Source organism: Mustela nigripes, chromosome 9 (genome assembly GCF_022355385.1).
Source record: "Mustela nigripes isolate SB6536 chromosome 9, MUSNIG.SB6536, whole genome shotgun sequence".
NCBI lineage: Eukaryota > Metazoa > Chordata > Mammalia > Carnivora > Mustelidae > Mustela > Mustela nigripes.
In genome coordinates, this window is record NC_081565.1 from 13,607,702 (window position 1) to 13,621,829 (window position 14,128).

At 41.5% G+C, this 14,128-nt stretch overlaps 1 protein-coding gene across 1 annotated transcript in view; it reads left to right on the forward strand.

The window, feature by feature from the left end:
• FBXW2 (F-box and WD repeat domain containing 2) overlaps positions 1 to 13,910 on the forward strand; it is a 24,683-nt gene extending 10,773 nt beyond the window's left edge. The window contains exons 4-8 of the mRNA XM_059410927.1: positions 1,473 to 1,667; positions 3,751 to 3,884; positions 6,292 to 6,378; positions 7,215 to 7,384; positions 13,250 to 13,910. Of these exons, the coding sequence (XP_059266910.1) occupies positions 1,473 to 1,667; positions 3,751 to 3,884; positions 6,292 to 6,378; positions 7,215 to 7,384; positions 13,250 to 13,538 (875 nt within the window). The 3' untranslated portion in view covers positions 13,539 to 13,910. The remainder of the gene's footprint in view (positions 1 to 1,472; positions 1,668 to 3,750; positions 3,885 to 6,291; positions 6,379 to 7,214; positions 7,385 to 13,249) is intronic.
• Positions 13,911 to 14,128: the final 218 nt, after the last annotated feature.

A 14,128-nucleotide genomic window follows, 5' to 3' on the forward strand; every position in this document is an offset into this window, starting at 1 on the left:
GAGCTCTTGAGATGGCACTAGTCCAAACTGAGATGTGAAATGGGAAATACTCAATGGATTTAGAATATAAAATATTTTATTTTTTATATTGGTTACGTGTTGAAATTTTATTTTTGATACATTGGGCTAATGAAATTATATATATTTTTTACTTTTTAAAGTAAATAATAGAAAATTTTAAATTACATATCTGAATTACTTCTGTGGTTCGTATTTTGTTTCTGTTGGACAGTGCTGTTTCCAAAGATTTTATTTTTAAGTAATCTGTACACCCAACATGGGGCTTGAACCCACACCCCAAGATCAAGAGTCTCATGCTTTACCTACTGAGCCAGCCCAGTGCCCCTCCCCAGATGATTCTGATGCCCCATATGACTATTGAGGAGCACCAACCACGTCCCATCTCTAGTTTTATAAAAAGGAAACTGGGTCTGTAAATACCTAGAGTGACAGCAAGTACAGTCTTCATTTCCGTGTGTTCTCCTGGCGTTTGTCCAGGTTGAATTTCATGCTCTACCCTTTTCATAAGTGTTATTTTTTTCATTGTGTGAAACAGTGGCTTTCTACCAACCTTAAAGGTAGAATTGTGGCCAGTTTTATTTAGTCATTTCATCTTTTCCAAAGCCAGTGATTCAGTGCTTTCCTGCATACTGTGTCCTTGTGAGTGTATTTTTTTATTTTCAAAATGTCTTTAACAATTCTTATTACTACTTTTTTGTTATAAAGGTAAGTTTGTGAGGCTGATTTAATCATTAGACTTTTAAACATAAAGCTAATCCTGAATTATCATCATGATCAGTATAATTTGATCAGATGCGGAGATAAAACTCACTTTTTTTCTGCAGAATCTTGAGACACTTTATAGGCTAATTGTTGAGTTGTGAATGTGTGGGAATAATTTATCCATGGTTTTCTTAGAGGTTCCTTTACAGATTTCAGGATGGCTTAAGGAAATAGCAGTTAGCTTTTGCAGAAGTTAGCCTGTGATCTGTGGCTTATCTTTGACTTATCTTAGGGTAGAATATATTCCGGCACACAGGTTTACTCTTCAGCATTCTTTATTCGCTCAGAGTTGTTGGGTCATGGGTAGGCATACAAATGTATACGTGCAATCGTAGGTAATACTCATCATTTCAAGCTCAAATCAGAAAGCTCGTGATAGTCAAAGGTATATGAAATTTTGCAAGTGCAAGCCCAAGGGATACTTTGTCTAGTACTCCTCTGTCACCTGGAAAATTAAGGAAAGAGGACTAAACCAGAAAGCCTGCATTTAGTCCCTGTGCTGTTCACACCATTTTGGTGACCCTGAGTGAGTTATTACCCTCCCCATGCTTTGCTTTTTTCAGCTATTAAGTGGAAATGCTAGAAGGAGGGGATCATGAGGTTCTGCTTGAAGAATACCATGGTTTGGGGATAAATTTTCCTTCTTTAGTGTTTGGTTTCTTACTAACTTCCCTGTTTTTCTCTTGAAGGGTCAGATGACTTGTCTGCAAAACTGTGGGATGTGAGCACAGGACAGTGTGTTTATGGCATCCAGACCCACACTTGTGCAGCAGTGAAATTTGATGAGCAGAAGCTTGTGACAGGCTCCTTTGACAACACTGTGGCCTGCTGGGAGTGGAGTTCCGGAGCCAGGACCCAGCACTTCCGGGGGCACACAGGGGCGGGTGGGTTGCCCTTTTTCAGGGATTTCTACAGTTAATTTAACCTCTCATTCCTTAAAACCAGGAGCCAAGAATGTGATCCTGTTTTGTTTTCTTTTTGTTTTTTTAACTTAACCTGCCTTTCCCTCCTATTATTTCTTAGTCATAGCCATTAATCCCTTTACTTAAGGCATTCCTATTTGGAATTTTTTCCTGAATTTTGCTTTTCCGTGGTGTATTTCAAAACTCTTCTGTGTACCCTTGTGCTGGGAGGGGGTGGTATTCCTTGACGTATTTCATTTATACCGTGTTGAACAGTCAGTTCATTTTGCTTTTGTCAGATTCCTTACCTCCAAATTGAGCAAGTCCTACACTTGTAAATTCAGTCTACTCTGTTTGTAGAATCAGGGCTGAAAATCCTTTGGAGTGACAGTAGTTCTCAGATTGTATAATCTACACATACTATGTTGAGTTGGATCTTGGTTGACAATTGATTAAAATAAACCAGTGTCTAGAGATAAGATAAACAGATACCTGAGTATTCCTAGTAGTTTTATAGTGGCCTAGTGTGTAGAAACTGGTCATTTGAGTATAGCCTTGAGACCTGAGCTGCTAATCTCTGCTGCATTGTATTTTGGAGCTTTGTGCAGAAATCCTGTTGAGCTGTTTCCCATCTTCTTGTGCATCAGCTCCCTTCTTCCTTTTCTCCATTTACTCACTGCCTCAGCCCTGGAGAGTCATAGTCTATGATCTTCAGCATCCCGTTTTATGAGCAGTCTTCTTGGACTCCCTTCTACTGTAGGTTTCCCAATAACCTGAATTTTGTCATAACACTCACCATACAAATGAGTATGGTAATCCAGTTCCCCGCCAGGCTATACATGCCAGAAGGACAGGGACCCTGCCTGTCTTATTCACCCTTAGGTCCTGAGTTCCTTTTATTGTGTCTGGTGCTCAGTAATACTTTGAAGTGAACCTAGCTATTTTGCTGAAAACAATTTTTTCCCTATTTTTGTTTGTCATCTTAAACATTTTCCCTCAATTTGTTACCACTTGCTTGTTACAGAAATTAATATTGGAAGATACATGATTTAGCATGGTATATATTAAATTCAGTATACCGTTCCATATGTCAGGATGTACATTCCAGGTGATTTTATACCTGATCAACTTCACGACCTCTGCTCTAAAAAAATTTCGTCTTTGCTGTTCCCTGGACATTGCTATGGCTTTTCCTAACTCCATGCCTTTGCTGTTCCTTCTACCTGCAATATTCTCTTTCCTTGATAAACTCTACTCATCCTTCAGGGCCATCTCCAATATCGCCTCCTCCCTGAAGTCCTCTCTGATACCTTTGGGCAGAGTTAGTCATTCTCCTTGGTGTTTCCCTAGCAAGAGGTAAACATTTAAATTTTTTGGACTCCTCCTTTACCCTTAGACTGAGTTCCTTACGGAAAAGCCCAGTGTATATCTCTGGGTCCCCAATGTTCCTTTAGAGAGTCTGGCAGGCATTTAAAAACAAATGTTTGAGTATTTGCTATACTCAGGCACTGTTTTAGGTGCTGGGGGTACACCCCTCAAGAAATTCAGAGAGTTGGAGAGAAGGGCTTCGTCTCACCTTTGAGATCCTTATGTGTGTTTTGTTTTTCTCATTACACTGGCTTTTCTTGGTCATGGGTATTGTTCTTGACATTTTGTCTCATTGTGAAGAATAGGGCAAATCTGAATAGGGCCACCTATGTTGTTTTTTCCCTGCATGAGCTGGATTGGTTTTGTGGTGTGTCAGGCAGGCAAGGCTGAGTGGGAATGCCGTTATCTCCAGCACTGGTGTTACCTCTCACTTCGAACTTCGAAGCTAGTACAAGGATAAGAGATTGTGTCATTCCAGGGATGCTCCATCCCTAGAAGAATAAGCTGTAATAATAACAAGAATTTTGAAATGAATATATTTTTTATCATAAAATCTTAGTTGAATAGCGCCATTCTTACAGTATCTCTGGCTGAGAATTACACAGTTGGTCAGCAAGGAGAGTGAACACGATTGAACTCTGTTACAAAAGACCCTCACAGGGGCATGTTTTAACTTTGTGCATGTTATATATACTAGTGTTTAGCGTTGACTACAATGATGAACTGGATATCTTGGTGAGTGGCTCTGCAGACTTCACTGTGAAAGTATGGGCTCTATCTGCTGGGACATGCCTGAACACACTCACCGGGCACACGGAATGGGTCACCAAGGTAGGAAGACTTACAGAAGAACTCTCCTTGACATCAGGTTTTGTTGGGGTGAGGGAGCTGTGGATGGGGTGGAGGATGGTAGGTGCTGTCTTGTTAATTGGTAGGTGAGCCCTAAAATGGAACAGATGTATCCACAATGCACGATGGCCTGCATTAGCGACCAGCCAAGTAAGGGACACTTGGTAAATAGTTGAACAAATGAATGACTCACGGGCACAGAAAAATGCCCACAGTGTATTTGGTGGGTGGAGGGAACAAATAAAACAGGTCATGGACAAAAAACTACATTGTAGAGTATGATAACAATTTCTGAATAAGTGTGTTATGCACCAGAATGTTACAGGTTATTATCACTTATGGAATTGTAGGTGCTATTTTTCCTTTTAGGATAAACATGTATCTTTTTGAATCACGAAAGCAGTTTTCATCTTGAAAAAATAATAGTTGTAAGAAATGGGATAAAGAAAAATGTATAGGATTTTTAAAAGAATATTGTGTTTTCTTATTTTCAAAAAAAGGTGATTACGAGGATCAAATGCAGTATTAGTCATGGAAATGTCATATAGAAACACTTTTCCTGAGCTTCCCGTTCCTTCCTGTCTGGGATAGCAGATAGAGGAGTGAGCAAAACAGACTTGGGCTTGACACAGACATTATTAGCCCAGTAGGAGAGATAGTTATTAAACAGTAATTTCACAAATAAATGTGCAGTTACAAATGGTGTTAAGTGCTATGAAAGCAAAGTGCAGTGCTCTGTGAAAATGTCTAGAAGGTACCCAATTCATTCAGGGAGAGCTTCTTGAGAAGGGGCAAAACATGAAGAAGAAATTGGAGGTAGCTAGATAAAGAATAAAGTGCAGTGTTTCAGAGTACGTGGTATGTGCCCAGGCCCTGGCGTGGGAAAGATCCTAGAACATTTGTTGGTCTGAAGGCCAGTGGAGCTGTGCTATGGTTGGGGTGGTGTGGAAGAGGTGGCCATCGTGTAGGCCTGCCTTGGGCGTGTTAAGGATTTGGGTGTCGTACGTGTAGTAGGAAACAATTGAGCGTTCTCAGCAGGAAACTGTGATTTATGTTTTTAAGAAAATAACTGCTAAGTAAAAAATGGATTGGAGTTGGGACACAAACAGACCCAGGGAGGCCAAGTAGGCTTTTGCAGTAATCTAAGCAAAAGACACCTGTGGCATGGACCCATGTAGCAGTGAAGAAAGAAAAGAGCACACATGAAGGATATGTCTTTAAGGGAAAGGCAGCCGAACTTACTGACTCATAGGTAACAAAGAAGGAGGAATTAGAGCTACCCAGTGGGTTTTAGGTCAGGTAGATGAATGTGTTTTTCTGAAATAGGCAGAGCTAAAAGGGTGGTTTGTGAGAAGATCAGTAACATTACTAAACTGTTTGATTGAGAATAGTACATTTTATGTTATGTATCTTTTACCACAGTTCTGTATTGGGTACATTGACTATTTAAGCATCGCTCTCTCTCTCTCTCTCTCTTTTTTTTTTTTACATTGACTATTTAAATGGAAAAGTTACATAAGACAATCTCGTGTTTTGTTAAAAACACTGGACTTGGGACCAGGATGCTGACTGTGTGATGTCTTAAGGCAAGTCACTTCTCCCTGTAGGGCCTGAGTTTCATCTGGTAAATGTTCCTGTGAATTCTGAAAGAGATGATGGGACAGGACCCAGCAGGGCATCTGGGTGTAGTAGGTCTGTCAGTTTCAGCTGAATCGGGAGCACAGACTACTGAAGAAGTGAGCTTGGCCTCCCTCTCACTTGATGCTGACTTACTACAAAAATAACTAGCCACTAAATGTTTACAGAATATCCGAAGGGCTAGTGAAATGTTAGCTTTTATTACATCATCATCCTCATTTAACTGTTTTATTTCATTTTCATTTCAGTTATGAGATATAATAAATGCCTCATCCCCTATTTTAAAGATGAGGAAATTGAGAAACAAAGATGCTGGCTGGTCTTGCCCAAGGTTACAGAGTCAGGATATGGCAGATTCTGGTCCCAAGTCCAGTGCTTTTTCCGTTATAATGCATCTGCTCAGGAAAACAAATCATTCGTATTTGCTTTTAGGTCTATGGGCTGTTTTCTTTCCTATTCCTCTCATTTGTTATAAAGTCACATTTTACAGTTTTTAAAATCATTTCTAATATTTGCTTCCAGAGTAAAGCAGAAATTAAATGCTGCCGCCAGCATTAGACAATTTTACATCCTGCTGACATTATAGAGAATCTGTTTGTACTAACTAGAGGCTAACATCATAGAATTACAGCTTAGCTCTTATAGCATACCATCTCATTTCAGGCTCTTTTTCATATTTTAATTTTTTAAAAAGTGATATAGAAATAGTTTTAAAAGGATCATTCTGTAACATGGATGTTTATATTTCTAGGTGGTTTTGCAAAAGTGTAAAGTCAAGTCTCTTTTGCACAGCCCTGGAGACTACATACTCTTAAGTGCGGACAAATATGAGATCAAGGTGAGGTTTTCTCCTCCATTAATTTGCCTCATCAAAGAAAAACTGGGAAATAAAAGAAAATTAAAATGGAATAGCACAGAGGGAATATTTCAAGGGAAGCAGGAATGGCTTAGTATAGCCATCTTAAACTTCTTGGGAAGAGAATTACTCATTCTATGTATGAAGACCTTTCTTTTTAAAAAAAAAAAAAAAGATTTTATTTATTTATTTGTCAGAGAGAGAGAGACTAAGGACAAGCAGGGGGAGCAGCAGTTAGAGGGAGAAGTAGGCTCCTGGCTGAACAAGGAGTCTGATGCAGGACTTGATCCCAGGATCTTGGGATCATGACCTGAGCCAAAGGCAGACGCTTAACCACCTGAGCCACCTGGGAGTCCTGTATGTATGAGGCAGTTTCTACCCCTGATTTGTAAATGAAGAAAAAAAGATCCACAAAAACTTATCTTCACATTCTGTTTTCTTAAGACCCATATCTCATACCCTTCTAATTCTTAGATCTAAACTATGAAAACATAAAAATCTACTTGTGTTTAAAAAAAAAAAAACAATTTGCAAAAAGTTGACGGAGCACTCTCACATCTGTTCTTACTGCATTTTTTAAACCATTCCAGTGGTAGGTGTCTTCATTGTGGGAACTGAGATTCAGAGAGGTTAAGTATCTTACCCAAGGACACACAGTGCATACATGTAGCATCAGAGCTTGAACTATAAAACCTGTGGTCTTTCCGATTTACTTCACTTTCTATCTGGCTTCGGCAAATGCAAATCACATTGTTTAAGGACAGGTTTTTCTATGGTGATGTGATCTGTCATCGTTCCTTATTTTCTTTAATCTGTAGATTTGGCCAATTGGGAGAGAAATCAACTGCAAGTGCTTGAAGACATTGTCTGTCTCCGAGGATAGGAGTATCTGCCTGCAGCCAAGACTTCATTTTGATGGCAAATACATTGTCTGTAGTTCGGCACTGGGTCTCTACCAGTGGGACTTCGCCAGTTATGATATTCTCAGGTAATGTTTTTCTGAGCCTTCCCTTTGACAGAATATTCCTGTTTATCTTTTTGTTGTGGTTTAATATTAAAGACAAAACTAAATATTGGATGAACTAGTCAATAGCTTGAATCTGGAAATGTCATAAACAGTTATATGCTGAAAATCACACACATAAAAAATATTTTAGAGGCATATAGAGTTTTATGCTAGAGTCTAGAAGACCTAAGTTTTGATCTGTCCCCTTACTATGTCACTTCCCCTTGCAGAATTAAACCTGCTGGGCAACCCTCTTCTGTCCCCTCCCTCTTTGGGAGCTTTATACTAGCCCTCAATAAACTTTGCTGCCCACCAAAACAAACAAGCAAACAAACAAACAAACAAAGTGCTTTTCAGGAAAATGAGGGGTTTGGATGAAGAGATCTTTCAGGTCCCTAGTTCTGATATATTTAAAAAAAATTTTTTTTAAGGTTTTAGACAGATAATGTGTATTTAGTGAAATAATGATATATTTATTTTCTTATTTTAATTCCAGTATAGTTACCACTGTAGTGTTATATTAGTGTCAGGTGTACAATATAGTGATTCAGCATATACTGTACATACATACATACACCACATCTTTATTCATCTGTTGATGGACACTTGGGCTGCTTCCATATCTTGGCTGTTGTTAATAACTGCTGCAGTAAAACCACCAGGATGCGTGTATCCCTTTGAATTAGTGTTTTCTATTCTTTGGGTAAATACCTAGTAGTGCAGTTACTGGATTGTAAGGTAGTTCTGTATTTTTAATTTTCTGAGGAACCTCCATACTATTTTCCACAATGGCTGCACCAGTTTGCATTCCCACCAGCAGTGCAGGAGGGTTCCGTTTTCTCCACATCCTTGTCAACTCTTGTTATTTCTTATGTTTTTGATTTTAGCCATTCTGACAGGTACGAGGTGGTACCTCATCATGGTTTTTTGTTCTTGCTTTAGATTTTATTTATTTGAGAGACAGCAAGTGAGCATGAGCAGGGAGAGAGAAGCAGACTCCCCGCTGAGCAGGGAGCCCAATGCAGGAGTTGATCTCAGGACCCTGGGATCGTGACTTGAGTTAAAGGCAGGTGCTTAATGTACTGACCCACCCAGGCACTCCTCATCATGGTTTTGGTTTGCATTTCCCTGACGATGAGTGATGTTGTACATTTTTCATGTGTCCTTTGGCCATCTGTATGTTCTCAGGTATGGTTCTGATATTTTAAGTTTTGCTTCCTCTTCAGTGGAATTCTGCATTGAGGGATCAAGTTGCCTTCTGTTGACTAGTAGAAAGACAGAAGTATTTAGAGAAAAATAAAACTTATAGGATTTCTCTCCAAAGAAATAAATAAGAACAGGTCCATGGCCAAATAATTTTGTGATTTCCTGCATAACCTTAGACCCTTCTTGGAGATTGATGATATCTGTAAGCATGTCGGAAGCTAATGGAAGCTGGTGCTGTATGTGACTAAGAGAACACTTTGGTGGAACACCTGAGTGGCTCAGTTGGTTAAGCATCCCAGCTCTTGATTTTGGCTCAAGTCATGATCTCAGGGTTGTGAGATCAAGTCCCATGTCAGACTCCACTCTGTGCATGGGGCCTGCTTAGGGATTCTCTCCCCCTTTCCCTCTGCCCCTACACACACCCCCCCCCCGCCTCAGGCATGCATGCTCTCTCTCTCTCTCTCTCCAAAAAGAGAGAAATTATTTTGGTGATAATCCTTGATTTAAAACCCAGCATCACCTCCTGTAAGTTGGAGGATTTTATATAAGTTTCTTAACATTTCAGTTAACCTTTAGTTCAGTTTCCTGATCTGGAAAGTGAAGATGAGATGAAGTACCTGTGAGGACCAAGCACAGGACCTGGGGGATTGGTATTACTGACAGCTCTGAGAAGTCCTGCATGAAGAAGCCTGCTTGAGCTCGTTTAACCTACTGTGCCTCACACTCACTGTACACAGAACCTTTCTTTTAAGGAGCACCTATTACCAGCTCCCAGAATTAGTGTTCTGCGGCATGGTTCAGAAAATGCTGACTTGGAGTAGTACAGAAAATTGAATGTACTCGTCATTGTTTTTGTGCGTGACTGTTTGAGGTCAGCTGTATGGGATCTGTCACACTAGCCTGCAGGACTTTGGCAGGCCCTGCCTCTCTGGTCATACAGTTATAACCCCTTTTATATCTTCCTGGAATCAGACTTACATTTCTAACCAATTAGGATTCCAAACTGTCAGAATCATTTCTAGAAATGATTGATAATTACACTTCGAGAAAAAAAGACTGGAACAGGTGCCAGAGAACATTAGTCTAAGTGTTTCATTCTATAGATGGGGGAAATGAAGCAAGAGTGGGTATGGGCCTTGGCCAGCTCACAGCTCACACAGCTCACCCTAGCCCTCCACCATCCATCCATCCATCCATCCACCATCTGTCTGTCTCTCTGTCCACCATCCTGGCATCATCTAGCAGGCATATGCTTAAAGTACCAGCAAGCCAGAGAGAAGGAACTTCTGAAGGAATTTCAAATCCAAGTAGTTACTGTGGGAAAATCAGATCTTTTACAGTTTAGTATCATTTTTGTTTTTAAAGATTATTTATTAGAGAGAGAGAGCATGAGCTGGGCGAGAGGGAGAGGGAGAAGCAGACTCCTGCCTGAGCAGTGTGCCTGATGCAGAGCTTGATTCCAGGACTCCAGGATCGTGACCTGAGCCGAAGGCAGACGTTTAACCACTTGAGCCACCCAGGCATGCTGTGTTGTTTTTGTTTTCAGTTAAGACTTGGATGGGAGGGATGGAGAAGTAGGGTGGAATAGAGGTATCATCATCTTTTTAATGCTTTGAGTTTCTAAGGGTTTTAATTTGATCCTGCATTTGCCTTTCTTGTGTATGTATTTTTTGCACTCTGAGTGGCATGTACAGAGTCCAGAGGCCCAGATGAAAGTTGTGTTAATTTGGGGATTCGGATACACTAGCTTTGAGCAATAAAGCTGCAGAATTGTTTGCCGCTAAGAAGTGTTAGATTCAGATTTCTTGGAAGGTGGGCCGTTTTATCTCTTGCCTCCTCCCCACCTGCCACAACACAAATAAACCGGCCTCTTTTGAAATCATAGTGCAACTCCTTTGGCATCAGTTGCTAAGATCGGATCGGGCTGCTGACGCTTTGAAGCTGACTGAGAAGAAGCAAAGCACGAACGGTCGCCTGTTGCTCAGTAAATCGACGCTATGACGCAATCTCTGGAGCTGAGTTCTCTTGGTACAGCAAGCAGGGTTATTTAAGTTCAAGGGCCCAGACTACAGGGCAGGGATGTGTGTTTACAGTTCTAAAGTAATCAGAGTTAAAGGGGCTGTGAGCCTGTCAGGACCTGCATTCTCTGCAACATACATGTGCTTCAGTCTTTGGAGTCGGTGCTCCTATCCCCAGCAGTTATCTAAGTTTCTGGTTATTTCCTGCTTTGCATTGGTGATGTGGGGCTTACTAGACTTTCTTGCTGTTTTCCTAGTTTCCTTTGGATTTGCTTTGTAGGCATTTTCATTTGCCGGTGTTCATTGCTCCACGGCTGCATTCATTATGTGCTGCAGATGGTTACTGAGCACTGCCTATGTTTTAGGCATCAGGATCTACATGGGAGCCTGCAGAAATACTCACCACACTGGTGGAAATTCCCACAGGAGGGAAGATTGATATTAAATAGCTAGTTACCTAGAGATGTTTTCATGGTTGGACTAAGGGCCACACTGTATGGAGTAAGTACTTCAAGACCTCACGTAGCTGAGGAATAAGGGAAAGCTTCTTTGAAGAAGAGGCTTGGGCTTAGCTCTGAAGGACGAGTATCTGCATTACCCGGCAGTGGGCGTGCAGTAAGGAGCATTGGAGACCAAGAAACCAGTCTGTTCAAAGGCCCTGAGACTGAAGGAGCCTGGTGCTGGAGATGCATGAGCAGTAGAGAGCCCTCAAAGGGTTTGAAGTTAAATGAGGTGGTAATAGGATTAGATTTTTTTTTTAACTTTTTTTTTTTTTTTTAGATTTTTATTTATTTATTTGACAGAGATCACAAGTAGGCAGAGAGGCAGGCAGAGAGAGAGGAGAAAGCAGGCTCCCCACTGAGCAGAGAGCCTGATGCAGGGCTCGATCCCAGGACCCTGAGATCATGACTTGAGCCGAAGGCAGAGGCTTTAACCCACTGAGCCACCCAGGTGCCCCTAGGATTAGATTTTTAAGGTGAGATTGACTGAAAGGGGCCAAGAGTAGATGTGGTGAGACCAATTGGAATTGTCAGCAGCCCTGCAGGCAAAAGATGACATCTTGGATCAGAGTCGTCACAATTGAGATAATAGTGAATAAAGTAGGAGAGAATTTAAGAGGTAAAATCAATAGATGGTGGTGATTGAATTTGTGGCTTGAATAAGGAGGAGAGTTGGATGGTTGCCATGTTTCCTAGCTTGAGTAACTGGGTGAAGGAGCAAGCCAGGAAGTAAGAAGGAGAAACAGGTTTGGCCACCAAGTTCGGTTTGGGACAGAGTGAGTGAGGGACAGGTCTTCTTCATGACAGAATCCCTTTCCCTTCCTAATGTCAGGTGAAGTCTGCTTAGCTGTGACTCTCTGACGTGGACTGAATTCTCTCTTCTAGAGCTCAGCATGTCTGGCCTTACACATCCTTCATTTCATATTTACAGGTGGTGACCAGCTATTTGTTCCTGCAAATTCTGTTTCTCTCCCTCTCAGCTGATCTCCTTCACCTGCTCCTTATTTGTCCTGGTTACCAGGCCCTGCCGTTTCTGGTTGACCTCTTGGACAGTCGTGTCCTTGTTGCCAGTCAAGTTAATTGACCTCTCATGGGGCCCAAACTGATTTTCCCAGAGCAGAATTTGCATATCCTTCTCTCATAGCTCTTTTCTTAGTGCCTCCAAATTATCTAAGCGTGCTCACAAAAGACTTAAGTGTGCAGACAACAGACGATGATTTTTTGTTTTTCATTTATGCTGCTGTTTGGCGGGATCGCTCCCACTCTGTGCCTTTGTCACCAGCATTTGGGGAAGGTGAAGGCTGTCTGCCCTCCCACTCCCTGAGTTGTCTCTAACAACTTCTGAAGCATTTATTATTAATGTTTCTGGATTATTTAGGAAAACTAATCTTTCAGCCTCTACTGTTTTTTTTTTTTTTAAGATTTTATTTATTTATGTGACAGACAGAGATCACAAGTAGGCAGAGAGAGAGAGAGGAGGAAGCAGGCTCGCCGCTGAGCAGAGAGCCCGATGCGGGGCTCGATTCCCGGACCCTGGGATCATGCCCCGAGCCGAAGGCAGAGGCTTAACCCTCTGAGCCACCCAGGCGTCCCCAGCCTCTACTGTTTTTATAGTTTGCTACCTGCTGAATAGAGTAGCACGTGAGTCCCTTGGTTTCCAGTCTTTATTCCAGGCTTTAAGAGGCTGATGGTATTCTAGGATTTGATGAATCCATCTTTTTACCTAGTCATGAAGGTGATTGCACCCCAGTTCTTACTGGTAACTGACCAGTTATGAATCCTTAGGCAAAGTATGTACCTCAGCTAGACTTCAGTTTTTACATCTTGGAAATTAGATGTTAAGTGAGATAATCTGGGTGGGCATTTTGTGCTTCCGTAAATTTTCATCAGATGCTGCCTTTCCCCTTACATGCCTATGTTACCGTGTCATTGTGAAGGGTTCTTCCCCCGCCCTTTCTTAAGGAAGCTCCGTGTTTTGTCTCTTCTTTTTTATGCAAAACTTTAACTCTCTAAATTTTCTTGAATTTTGCATTGTCTTTCTGTGTCTCCAGAAAAGATTACAGTGGCAGAAACAGAAGTAATATTGCCTTCTGATTCATATCTCCTAACTCTTGTCTTTGTAGGGTCATCAAGACTCCTGAGATAGCAAACTTGGCCTTACTTGGCTTTGGAGATATCTTTGCCCTGCTGTTTGACAACCGCTACCTGTACATCATGGACTTGCGGACAGAGAGCCTGATTAGCCGCTGGCCTCTGCCAGAGTACCGGAAATCAAAGAGAGGCTCGAGCTTCCTGGCAGGCGAAGCGTCCTGGCTCAATGGATTGGATGGGCACAATGACACGGGCTTGGTGTTTGCCACCAGCATGCCTGACCACAGTATTCACCTGGTGTTGTGGAAGGAGCACGGCTGACGCCACGAGCTGACCACCGCTGACTGACTTTGGGTGCCAGGGCTGCGGGTTTTCAGTGCAACCTTTCTGGCAGCCGACTGCATGAACCAAAGTTCTCACCTAACGGTATCATCGCGCAGTGCACAATCATTTATCTGTGTTTGCCAGGGGGCCAGGGCTCGGGGCGGGGGAGGGCTTGTTTTCTTGACACACAGCACAGCATGCTAATGACTTCATTTGTACTTAGTTATGTTGGTCAGTATAAGAGGATGCATTTGGGATTCATCGTTCTTGAATATTCGTTTTTAGTAAAGAAGGTTCAATGGTTCATTAATCTGCTAATTGGTTGCCTATAAAAACACATTCAGTCTATTAAAGCTTTTTATTATCGCCTTTTTTTCCTTTTGAAGTTGAAGCAAAGGTGCTATGATGTTGTTCCAGCAACTTCTCTCATGTGGGGCTTTGCTTTTATAACCACCAGTGTTATAAAGACCGCTGAGTCCTGTGACATTCAAAAACTCTTCACCAAATACCAGTTCTAAAGAAAGTCTGTCTTCCAGGGCAAATCAAGTTCTACAAATTGATTGTTCACAACACATTCTAAACTCTCG